At 38.0% G+C, this 11,893-nt stretch overlaps 1 protein-coding gene across 1 annotated transcript; it reads left to right on the top strand.

Annotated features, from left to right (window-relative positions):
* Positions 1 to 55: 55 nt before the first annotated feature.
* LOC104518384 (periodic tryptophan protein 1 homolog) lies at positions 56 to 11,786 on the top strand (the record flags this gene model as incomplete). Its single annotated transcript, XM_010164203.2, has 9 exons — positions 56 to 231; positions 1,580 to 1,734; positions 2,164 to 2,249; positions 4,806 to 4,902; positions 6,296 to 6,406; positions 7,190 to 7,320; positions 8,672 to 8,745; positions 10,759 to 10,855; positions 11,715 to 11,786. Coding segments are annotated over exons 1-9 (999 nt in total), but the record flags the coding sequence as incomplete, so codon positions are not given.
* Between the last annotated feature and the right edge of the window lie 107 nt (positions 11,787 to 11,893).

An 11,893-nucleotide genomic window follows, 5' to 3' on the forward strand; every position in this document is an offset into this window, starting at 1 on the left:
TGTGTGGAGGGAGCCCGGCGTCCCGGGGGGTCGTTGGAGGAACCTCGGCCGGAGCATGTGTCCCGCCTTCCGCACGGGTAGGGCGGCAGGCGTTGTGTTCCCGTGCGGTTCTTCAGCCCTCAGCGAGCACCTGCCTGGCCCAGCGTTTCAGGTGAAGTCTGCAGAGCCGCTCAGGGCCCCGTCCTGGCTGGAGCTGCCATTCCCCCCTGGAGTGAGGAAACGAGGTGCTGGGTTTGTAACCACAGGTGCTTTGGAGATGTGTCAAACCGAGATGGAAGCTCCACACTGACTGTGAAAAAGTGGATGCTGAAGGTGAGACGTGACAATCAGAGCGAGTCTGGAGGCCCCAGGGGAGCTCAGAATGACTTGGTGTTTATGCTTTGGCAAAAATGGCAAAACATCACTCAGGTATATTTATGGTTCCCATAGGAAATGGGAGACAGCATGACTCTCCACTCAGCACTAAAAGTTCTTTGTAGTTTTGTTAGGTTTTGTCACTCTACTTAAGTTAAACTTATGACAAGAATAACAGAAATTATGAATTTAGGAAACGTAATCTATGGAAGACAATAAAGAAATGTCTCTCTTTTGTCTAGAAAAAGATGAGGTGTTGAGGTCTTACTCCATTTTCTGGCCTTTTTCAGTTGAATCTCTTCACAGATTTAGGCTTCTGATTCTGTTTCAGCTACATAGGGTGCGTGGTTGTACCATGGTATATGTGACTGAACAGGTGCCACAGGTAGCAGTAAAAGCTTTTGTAGCTGAGTGAATATTATCCCCCCGATTTCTGTTAGATGGGTCTGTGACTTTATTGCTGAACAGTGTTTGTCCCAGAATGTGGTTTGTTCTGTTTTTGTTTTTTAACGGTTCCAAAATAGTCTCAAATGTTTTGAAGATTCTTACTTTATGACAGTTTCTTAACCAGTTATGTTTAATGTTTCTGTTGTCTGTGGTGTTACTTTTTTCTCCTTTATGCATGGGAACTTTTGGGTTTTTGAGTGGATTCCTTTCTTTTGCAATTTAAAAAACATGGAAAGATGTGAGGTGCTGTTTGTTAGTAATTATGCATTCTGTTAAACTTCACCATGGAAATTTAAAGACCATCCATAACAAGCAAAGATGTTAATGATCTCTTTTTAACATCTGGTACTTTGTATAATTTGTTATAACATCGGTCACTTTTTTACCTGTGCAAAGATCACAAAGACTCAGATTTAGAATCTCTAATTATCTTGTTACGCACATAAATGAGGTTGAGAGCATTATATCCACAAAAAAGGGGCAAGAGAAAGGGATCTGGACACAGTTCAGCTCTGTCGAGCAAAACTTGTGCCACATTTTGTACTGAAAGTTTTCAAGGAAAAACGTTATTTGGAAGCCTGAGAATAATGTTGCTTTGTATTTTGGGGAAAGCTAGGAAAGGAGTGAATGGATTTCCAAATATTTAGCATAAAGACTTGAAAACCATGTGAACAGCCAGGATTGTGTGCTGAAATCTTGTTAGCTGTCCCCTCAGCAGTTACCTGGAAGCTCTCTAAACATCTGTCACAGTTGCTCAGGGATGTGTGTCTTCAAACAGGGATGGTGCTGATGGTAGTGATGAAGGACAGATGGCACGTGACGTGAATGTAGCCACTCCTGGCAGAGCTAAGTCACCTCCTAAAAGGGAAGATCTGTCTGATGACGAACTGGGTGAATATGATTTGGAAAACTATGATGAAGAGGAATACATAGGTAAGAAAAATTTAAATGTCAGGTATGTAGTGTAAGTGAAGAACCTTTTCACTTCTTGCTGTAATAAGAAATTAGTATCCTAGAACTACACAGTGCTATGTTTCTAGTGCTGGAAATTCACATTTTGAATTATTTGCTTGTCTCGGTTTCGTAAGTCATTTAGTGAGTGAGTGAAACAGTGTCCCCTTCCCTGGCCCAAGAATGGAGAACAGCATTGAGAAGCCTGTCACTCCCTCTGCTGCAGTGCTGGAGCAAAGCAGCAGAAGTCCGTGAAAGCCCTAAGCAACTCAGCTTACTGAGGTTCTTATGTTTGGAACTTGGAAGTTCGTTTAGCCCGATTCTGATGTTTTGCAGTACAGGTGTTGGTACAGGATTTTCTAACTTCACCAGTTACTGATATATAAAAAATGTTCTGAAATTCCCATCTAGGTGACATAAAACTCGGAGACTCTTTGGCTACTTTGGCAGTTTATGGGAGCAATGATCATGATCCTTACATCACTCTAAAAACCACTGTAAGTACTAACAATGCTAAATGTCTTAAACAGCATAAACTTAAAAATCAGTTAAATTTTCCCAGTGCCGGACTGCTTTAGGGTCTGGAGGTGCTTGCAGTCTTTTTCCAAAGGTTTGCCAGATTTTTGATCAGGTAGAACTCTTTTCTGTTGAAGTTACTGTGTGCAGTCCCCTCTGTGTGTGCTTTTTACATTTAATATTTTTTATGTCAGATGTTAAGGCAGACTGACTTGGTATTTGAGCCACATGCTTCTGTGTGTGGAGGTGTTTTGTCACCTGTCTAGTAGGACCCAGAAAATGCTTGAAGAAGCAATAAATCTCAGTATCTCAGGCCATTAATGACCCAAATAAGAAAACTTACCAGATTGCAAGACTCTTACACCTTCCACCAGTTTGTGGAAGAAACCAAGTTGAGGTAGACTCAGGCCACATGTCAAATTAGGGGTACGACATGAAGAAATGTGTCCCTGTTAAGCATCTATGCACAGCATACTGTGTAGTTGACTGTTTCTGCCTAGTTTCCACCAAGTATCAGATGGGGAACATCTTTGTAGGAGCTCTGCAGAGGGTGAAGAATTCTCTGGCTGCAGTGTAGCAGAGGCTAACTGTGTCAGCAGTGCTGTCCTGTTAGGCAGCTTGCTTGTCTTTTTCTGGTGAACAGGGATGCAGTGTGCAAGACATGAGGTAATCCTTCTACTGAACATGGATACTGCCTTGGCTAGAATATTGGGTGTCTCTTCAGAAAAGCTGTAGGGAGATTCCAGAGAATATCCCAAAGTTTAGTTCAGAAGGATAGATTGCAAATTGTGATTGACTTAATTTACATGGAGAGATTACAGAAATCAGTTACAAGGTGAAATTGTGTGAGGAGAGACAATGCAATCTAGAGAGTAACCAGGAGAGACTATGATCATCTGAGGCACGGTGATGGAGTAGGTGATTTTTTAAGACTTCTAAGCATAAAGATCTGAGATTTTTCTGGGTGCTGTCCTTTCTATACTATTCTGGATTTTACCAAAGCTAGTGAATTTGAAAGAAAAGAGTAGCTGTTGGCTTTTTCCACAACGTCTAGCTTGTGTGTCAGGGGACTTTGTCAAACATGTGGTCTCAAACAAGGAGTTGTTATGGTGACTTCATATACTGTAACAGAGCTCAAGGAGGAAGTCACATGTCTTATCTTTAAAACGAGTTCACTTGCTATGTGCACTTTGGGGCACTGTATGTTTTCTCTGTGTTACACTGACTGATGATTTTTCTTGCTCCTGTGTACCAGCAGAGGAGAGAAATGCTTTAAAAGTGATTTTTATAGTCAAAGAGGTATTCACACAGGGATTCAGGGAGAATCTAAGCTGCATTTATTCTGTGTCAGAAAAGCTAACTTTCTTCCAGACGTAGAAAATGTGAGCATCTTTTTCTCAGGCCTTTCTTCCTACACTCAAGTCCTTTCTTCAGATTCTGAAGGAGATCACTTTTTAGTGCTTCAACATGCGTTTTATGTTGTATTTTGGTATTTACTACTAGTACTGTTGAAGACTAAGTACTGTGCAGCGTTAAGTTGATTAATTCAAAGAATTGTTGGTATTGGTAGAATTGAAATATTGAAAAGATGCTTGAAGTGAATAAAAAATAAATTAAAAGCTTGCAACAAGAAGTACAAAAAGTCTTGTATATATTGTATGCTTGAAGGATGGTACTCTGTGTAAGACTATTGACTTTTATGTACAGTTCTTAGTTAAGTACTGTGCAGCGTTAAGTTGATTAATTCAAAGAATTGCAGTATTTGGTAGAACTGGAATATTGAAAAGATGCTGGAAGTGAATAAAAAAGAAATTAAAAGCTTGCAACAAGAAGTGCAAAAAGTCTTGTATATATTGTATGCTTGAAGGATGGTGCTCACTCTGTGTAAGACTATTGACTTTTATGTACAGTTCTTAGTTTCCCACTAATAAAAATTCCCAGGATACCTTCAATTCCTCAGTAACAATGAAAATTAGATGAGAGGTTACATCTGTTCTGCTGCTGCTGCTGAATGCCCAGTTTGGCTGTAGGCAGTACTTTTCTGGAAATATTTTTCAGAAAGGAGACAATGCTTTAATGCTCTTGGAATTGCTTCCTGGATGTGAGGAGCAGTTACAATATGCTTATTGTGTAAAAAGTTTTTATACTACATAGATGCTCAAGGCATGAGTGCACAAGGGAAATAAGCTACGTATGTGGGCTCCTGGTGGTGATTCTCTTTTCACCAATGGGCTGCATCATGGTAGCCTCAAAAGATGGTTTAATATCTCATGATAAAACATGTCTCTGAATCCATCTAGGCCCACATAAACAATCCTTCAGTCTATATAATGACTGTTCAATCTCCCCGTGACTGAGTCTGGTTCCTGTCTTTATATACTGCCATAAGATGGTTTTAGGTGGGTGGGCAGCAAGGTGTTGGGTTTTAGTGTTTTCAGTTATGGTTAAATGTTATTACTGATTTAGCCTTTTGAACACATGTAGTTTTGTGTGTTTATGTGCTTTGCTTAACATCTGTTGTGCTTTTTGCTGTTCAGGATCAATATGAACAGGAGGACTTTTTGATTAAGCCCAGTGACAATCTTGTCCTTTGTGGCAGAGTTGATAAAGACTGCTGTAGTTTGGAGGTCCATGGTAAGTAACATAGGATTTGTTCCTTACAGTGAACTTAGGGAATACATCTTGCCTGTCCTGTTCATATGGCTCTGTAGAAGAGGGAGAGGTGTTTATCAAAGTTGTTTTTCTCCAAACATACGTTCTTTTTCCTAAACAGTCTCACTTTCTATATCACACAAACTTCCTCTAGTGGTTTGTTGGGTTGTTTTTTTTTCCTTGCTTTCTCCTTGCTTCTTTAAATGTGCTTTCTGCTGCTAGGAGTAGAAAAATCAGCACCTTTATCATCTTTGTTTTAGAAGAGATGATCCTTAATAAGGTCTGAATACCGCTTGTTCTAGACATGGGTTTAGTTTTACTGTGTAAGAGACTTTTCTGTTGCAGCAAGGAGTACTACTGAGTGTGCTGAGGTCTTTTCTTGCAGTGGTTCTTTGGGGGCATGTTTCTGACTACTGCTATGGTACGTGTTTCTGCAGGCAAAGTATTCTGTTTTAAGAAAACAGCAAGACCAGAGTGTTTGAAGACATCTCTTCAGATAACAGCTTCTGGCATTTTCTGTATCTGGAGGTGTTTACAAATTTTATTAACTGTGTTATTTTCCTTGTATAAACTTATAAAACAATAGTACAGGCTTCTGCAGTTTACAGCATTGGGTAGCCCTGTCTTCATTAATTACTAAGACTACTTAGTTAACTGAAGATTTAATTAATATCTGAACATCTGTTACGTGCACTTAAAAATGGCACAGTGATTTTGTGTGTGTGATGATACTATGTTATTAAAACAATTGATGGGTTTTCTCTGCTATCCAGTTAGTAAATTCTTTTATTATAAGGAGAAAAATAGCTGGCTGAAGGGAAAGTTGTGTTTGGTATATGGCTACTTCACCAAAAGTCTTCCTGTGTCTTAGTTATGACCTGCTAAAGGTAACTTCATCTGACTTCTTCAGCTTTCTCTACTTTGAAAACTCTGTCTTTTACGCTCATTTCCCCTTTGATTTCCTCTGGAATTATTTATTTTCTCTTCTTTTTTAGTTGCTGATTCTGTAAAATGAATGTCCAAACCTTCATTAATGTATCCTGATGTAGAAAGTGGTGGACACGGAGCATCCATTTTGACGCTACAAAGTAGCGTAGTCTGCTAGGCATAAAGTGTCTAAGCTCTGCTGAGCTTGTCACTTCTTTGTCTAAAGTACACAGGAGAACGTTTGTTTTGTGTAATTCTGTGAGATATAACATGAGTACTTGGAGGCTCTGGCCTATATGCTAAAACTCTGAACACACTGTGAATTTACGTTTTAGGTGTCCTTGACAATTTAGTGTTTGCCACATCTGCCTTTTGCAGAAGTGAACTGTTTATAGTTGCTTGCTTTTCCTCTTCACTGATGTCTTGTATATCTTTAATTCTTTTTCAGTTTATAATCATGAAGAGAACTCGTTTTATGTACATCATGATATTATCTTGCCTGCTTACCCTCTAAGTCTGGAGTGGTTGAATTTTGATCCTAGTCCCGATGAATCACCAGGTAAATTTCAAAGGATACTGTAATGTCCAGTTAAATAATTTTTACTTGAAAAGTATATAAATGTAATGTTGTCACTAAATAATTTCCTCCAATGGTATGAGCAGAAATAAAACCAAGATATTAAGATGGAAAAACTGAATATCAGTTTTTTTGGTTTGGTGATACAGTCATCTTAGTGATGCTGCCCTAAGAAGTCATTTGACTAAAACACTGTTTTTATTACAAATAATTAAGTTACTGTCAATTAGCAGACCAGAGCAAGCTCTTCTCTCATCTGCTTTATTTTCCATTTGCAAATGAAAGGTTGCTTTTCCTCAAACTCATATGGCCAATGCAGCTGATTAACTGTAAAACACAGCAAAATTTTTATATATATTTATGCATTTAGTAACCTTTTTCCTGATTTTTACTTTTTTTTTTTCCATAGCACAGGGAATGTGTTGTGTTTTTCCTTTTTCCTTAAAAAAAACCAACAAAACGTGGAACTTCATACAGCATCTTTGAACAGTTACTTGTGCTGAAGGGGAAGTGTATCAAGTAAATTTTTCTCTGTCAACATCTGCTGTCAGTTGATATTTTTAAATGGCTCCTTGTCAGTTATAATCATCAAAGATGTTTGAACAGTCTGTGATTCTGTGTGATTCTGTGAATAGAAGGTTCTGGCAAATAAGTATAAGTTCTATATAAGAAACCTAAAGAAGAAGTATAAGAAATAAGCACCAGCCAAATATGCTGTTTCATAACTCTAAATAAATGTGGTTGCATTTGGATTTCTGCTTGTAGGAAATTATGTTGCAGTGGGTAACATGACCCCAGTTATTGACATCTGGGACCTTGATATAGTAGAATCCTTGGAACCAGTCTTTTCTCTTGGAGGCGAGAAAGGGAAAAAGAAGAAAAAGAAAGGAAAGAAAGTAAGTATTGCAAAGTGGTTTATCTGGTTGGATGGAGGAAACTTAGCACTAGGATAATGTTATTACTTTTTTTCCTACACTGAAAAAATCATAGATAATCTGGTTTAATTCCTTCTGTCATGTTGAAAGATGGTGTTTAAACAGGTTACAGAAGATAAAGTCATAGTTATCTGTGATAGGTTAAAATTAGTATTTTCCTGTGACTCAGAGAGTTGAAACGGCATTGAGCAATAAAGGACAAGGTTGAAACTAATAAAATACATTTACTCAGGATTCACCTCTGTTACCTTTATCTGTCTAAAATTTAAGTATATTTTAAGCTAGTCATCGAGGCTGTCTAAGGAGAATGCATAGAGACACCCCCAGAGAATGGCTGAGTTTCTTTTAGTGGACTGCAGACAAAACCTTAACTACCAAAGAGGAAGACTGAGGTTTAGACTGGATGCTGAATTATGTGAGATTAATCTGGCCCTAATTGTATTCCTGAATGTGGTGTTATGATTTGTCCGAATTCTTTGGTAATGGATAACAAGTATGGAAGATAACATAACTTAATCTTCTAGATTTTGCTTATAGTAGACGCTTAAAGACTCCCTAGAGTAACTAGGGAGGTGAACACTGTGTATATGGCTAATTTTGGCTTCCCAAACAAAGGAGCACTGCAGTGTTAGTCAGCTAAAGAACTACTCTGTGATTGTGAGGAGGGGTGACTTCTTGAGCTCTCAGACCTTCTGGTTTTAAAAACAATAGGAAAACTGTCCTTGGAAGAGGAGTTTGTTCTATGAAACTTGCTTCTGAAAATCACTGAGTGATCAGAATTGTGGGTGATGATACCATTCATAAATGTTAAGTCAATTTGAAATCCTAAATTCTCTGTAAGGATAATTAAAGCCTATAATTAAGAACAGAAAAGAAATGGGGTGGCTTATGGGTGGTTTCCAGTTGTTGTCCCAGTAAACTTTGAAGCTTAACCATTTTAAATTAGAATTTGTAGGAGCTACAAGGACCTAAAGCTCGGTTAGTTGAGAGGAGGGAGAGGGAACTGCCCAGAGTGTTTACAAAGAAGTTGCACGTTAGCTGGAGACAATGAAATTTCTTCTGCAAGTCTGAAGGGAGTAGCCAGTTCTGTAAGTCCACCAGCTGTGAGTGGAGCAATCTGAGATCTGGGGTAGGAGGCAAGGTGCAGGTACTGCAGAGGCAGTTCTATCAAAAGCCTTGTTGCAGTAAGTAAGAATAATTTAAAACATGAAGTTGTTTCTGAAGGCATTAAGGAGTTCATACTAATGTGTTGTAATGCTTGATTTCCATTGAAGCTGTAATTTTCAAAAGTATGTTGTATCTGCATACACAGAATTTATCTTCAGAAGGGACAGTGAAAGGACATACTGATGCTGTGCTTGATCTGTCATGGAATAAACAAAGCAGGTAAAAGAATACTTGAATAACGATGGATAGTTACAAATTTCTGTACTTAATTAGGCATACATTTTTCACACAGATACAAAATCTGATGTAATATGAAAGCAGTGCTGAAATGAACCAATTCTTAAAAATACACACACCACTTTTTTTTTTTTTTTTTCCAAAAAACTTTTTTTTTTTATTTTTTTTTTTAAACCTATATATTGCTGCAGATCACTTTTTATTTGCAAGTTGTCTCGATGAGGGCAGGGCTAAGGTGGGTCTAAGCATGTGGTATATTGGCTACATTTAAGTTAGGTACACAAATTGGAGAAGCAGAAGGGCTGACCTGATCTGTGCTGATCTGCCAGTGACCTGAACCACCATTTCAACAGATATAAGTAGATTTATAGAAGGAAGTCCTTGCTATGCTGTTCCTTTTGCCTCAGAGTTGTGAACAGAAAAGAGAATGTAAAAGCCCAAATAGCACAGAAATGCCTCTGACCTTTGGGTTATCCTAGGCAGAGAGAATTTCCTGTTGTCTGAATGAACTAGCAATTAAGTGCTGCTATCAAAGCAACACAAAGCTGGCCCATCTTTGGGGAGAGGTCAGGGGCAATGTGCTGACTGAAATAAAGATGCTGCTATTTTTTTTATCACTTAGGTGGTTTTTAACAGTTCAGCTGTCAGAGGATCCTCAGCACGGACCTTGAAACTGTTCCAGTCAGACACAGGCTGTTTTTTTGTTTTGTTTTGTTTTTAATTTTGTTTTTCCTGCTGTCATAAATGTCTCTGAAGATACATGTAGTCAACAACATGTACCCCTGATGAGCAGGTGTAAACCTTCAGTTACAATGCTTTGTTATCTAGATACTGAAGAAGGAAACACCCACATAGACATGCAGTAAATGTACATAAATGGCACTCTTAATTTACAGTGCATTGTCTATTGTTCTTAAATTATGCATATGCACAGAGTGTGGTAGTGATCATTCCATCAGTGTTACAAAAGAGTAGCTTTCATGTACCTAGAAATGGTTGTCTGGTGATAATATAGAGGGAAGTCACAAAAATTACGACTCCAATACTTAAGTGCCTGGAATGCATCATTCGGCAACGTGCTGAGTTGCGAACTCATTGATACTGGTCAGTGAGTCTTGCAGGAAATAAAAACAGCCTTGAAGTGCAAAGCTTAGGGGCAAAACAAGGAACTCCTTGAAGCAGCTATATTTAAATGTTTTGTTGTTTGTTTGGTTTTTTTTAAGCAAGACATACTGTGACAGCTCTCTATAAATAGCTTTCTGCCTCTAGGTCATAATGATGTTACTGTTAAATGTTCTTATAGCCTTCACTGTGCATTTTCTTAACTTTCCCTTGTAACGTTGCTTGGGAGGATAGTGTTTCCAGGAGAATGTTAGCTCTTTCCATCAGAAACACCTGGTCAGTATTAGAAAAAAAAAAAAAAAAGAGGATGGGGGAGCAGTTTGAATCATAAACAGCATGTTGAGGTAATAGATCTGTTTTTAAAGAGCCCTCCTTGCAATTGTACTGTGTATTTGACAGTGTTGGGTCTTCAGTAGTTATACAGACACTCAGATACTGGAGAGCAAAATATTTTGAAATAATAGATTTGTCTGGCTCTTGGCTGTATGCATCTGCAAATAAAACCAAGTTGCATAGGTAATGTTTAAAAATACTGTCTTAATCTCAAAGGGAAGGAAGTGCTTAAGAGCCCATCTTTCTTAATAAATCTTCCAGTAAATGGTATTTTAAATGGTCTGTGTGGGGAAATACAAGCAAAACTGACACTTACTTTTATAAGTGTACTAATTTAATGTATTATAGCCTGTTTGTAGTCTTTACTTGTAACTTAGAATTACTTTCAGGGAGTTATCTCTCAGGCTTGAGATATATAGTTTATAGGCTGGAGCACACTTGATTTCTGAATAAGGCTTTGTATGTATTTTGGATTTTTTACCATTATTTGTTTGTATCTGTATAAAGATCTTTAAAACTTTTTTTTTGATCCATTATCAGGAATGTTTTAGCAAGTGCATCTGCTGACAATACTGTGATTCTGTGGGATATGTCTGCGGGTAAGCCAGCAGCCAGCCTGATGCTGCATACAGACAAGGTATGTAATAATTGCTATGTTTCTCCCACTGTAAAATACAAATTAAAAATAACTGCAGTTTTTCATTAGCTGCTTGGTGGTAGTGAACCCTTAGAACAACAGTTCTGTAGTTTTCTAATAACTGTGCAGAATTCTTTAAATTTATGAATTAGTTGCTTTGGCAAACAGTGCTGCGTTTACTTTTTAAAATGTTATTTCACTTTCCCTTTGCAAAGTTGGCAAAGATTTAGAGCAGTTTTTAAAATGCCATTTGTGTGAAAGCCCTGATGGTTGGGAATCTAATAGTGCTGTTATAAGCTACAAAAAATAGATGTCTGAGCATAGGTCAAACTGTAACTCTCTCTTAAGGAAACAATGAGTATTGGTTACAGTTTGTTCTGGGTAATAAAGGTTTAACGTAAGTGATACTAAAATACCATGATGGCTACTTCAGCAATGAATTCATCTCACAGTAATTACAATGTGAAAGTTAGTTATTAATAGCTATAACCTTATTTTGCTGTTCCCAAAGTCACTGCCCTTGGCAAACTCCTGATTTTTATTTTTTGCTGACATCTGCATTTTTCCCCAGACTGGAAGCAGCTATTCTTTTACCTCCTCCAGATTAGTTTTTTTTTAATATCAAAGGCCGAAAGGGAGCATGTGGTTCTGTTCAGTTAAACTATATTGGAAAATACCTTGTTTCCACTGTTTTATGAGAAATCTGAGTAAAAACAAGCTCAATAGGAGATTTTTTTGAGGGGAAATGTGCTGGTTTTTGGGGAAGGAGGATTGTGCTCTGTTTGGTCAAAGAAAGTTCCTATATGTGTGTGTTACATCTCAGTGCTTATTTCTGAAAATAAAATCTTATGTTATCTAGGTCCAGACAGTGCAATTTCATCCGTTTGAAACGCAGACCCTTATTTCTGGATCTTACGATAAGTATGTCATGGTAATGTTTTCAAATGTTAGATGTAGGGAGGGTGTTAGTATTGATCCTTGTCTCCAAATTGGAGACAAGTATCCTTGGTATCCTTGTCTCCAAATTGGAAGCATGCG

Source organism: Antrostomus carolinensis, unplaced genomic scaffold (assembly GCF_000700745.2).
Source record: "Antrostomus carolinensis isolate BGI_N321 unplaced genomic scaffold, ASM70074v2 scaffold33473, whole genome shotgun sequence".
Lineage (NCBI taxonomy): Eukaryota > Metazoa > Chordata > Aves > Caprimulgiformes > Caprimulgidae > Antrostomus > Antrostomus carolinensis.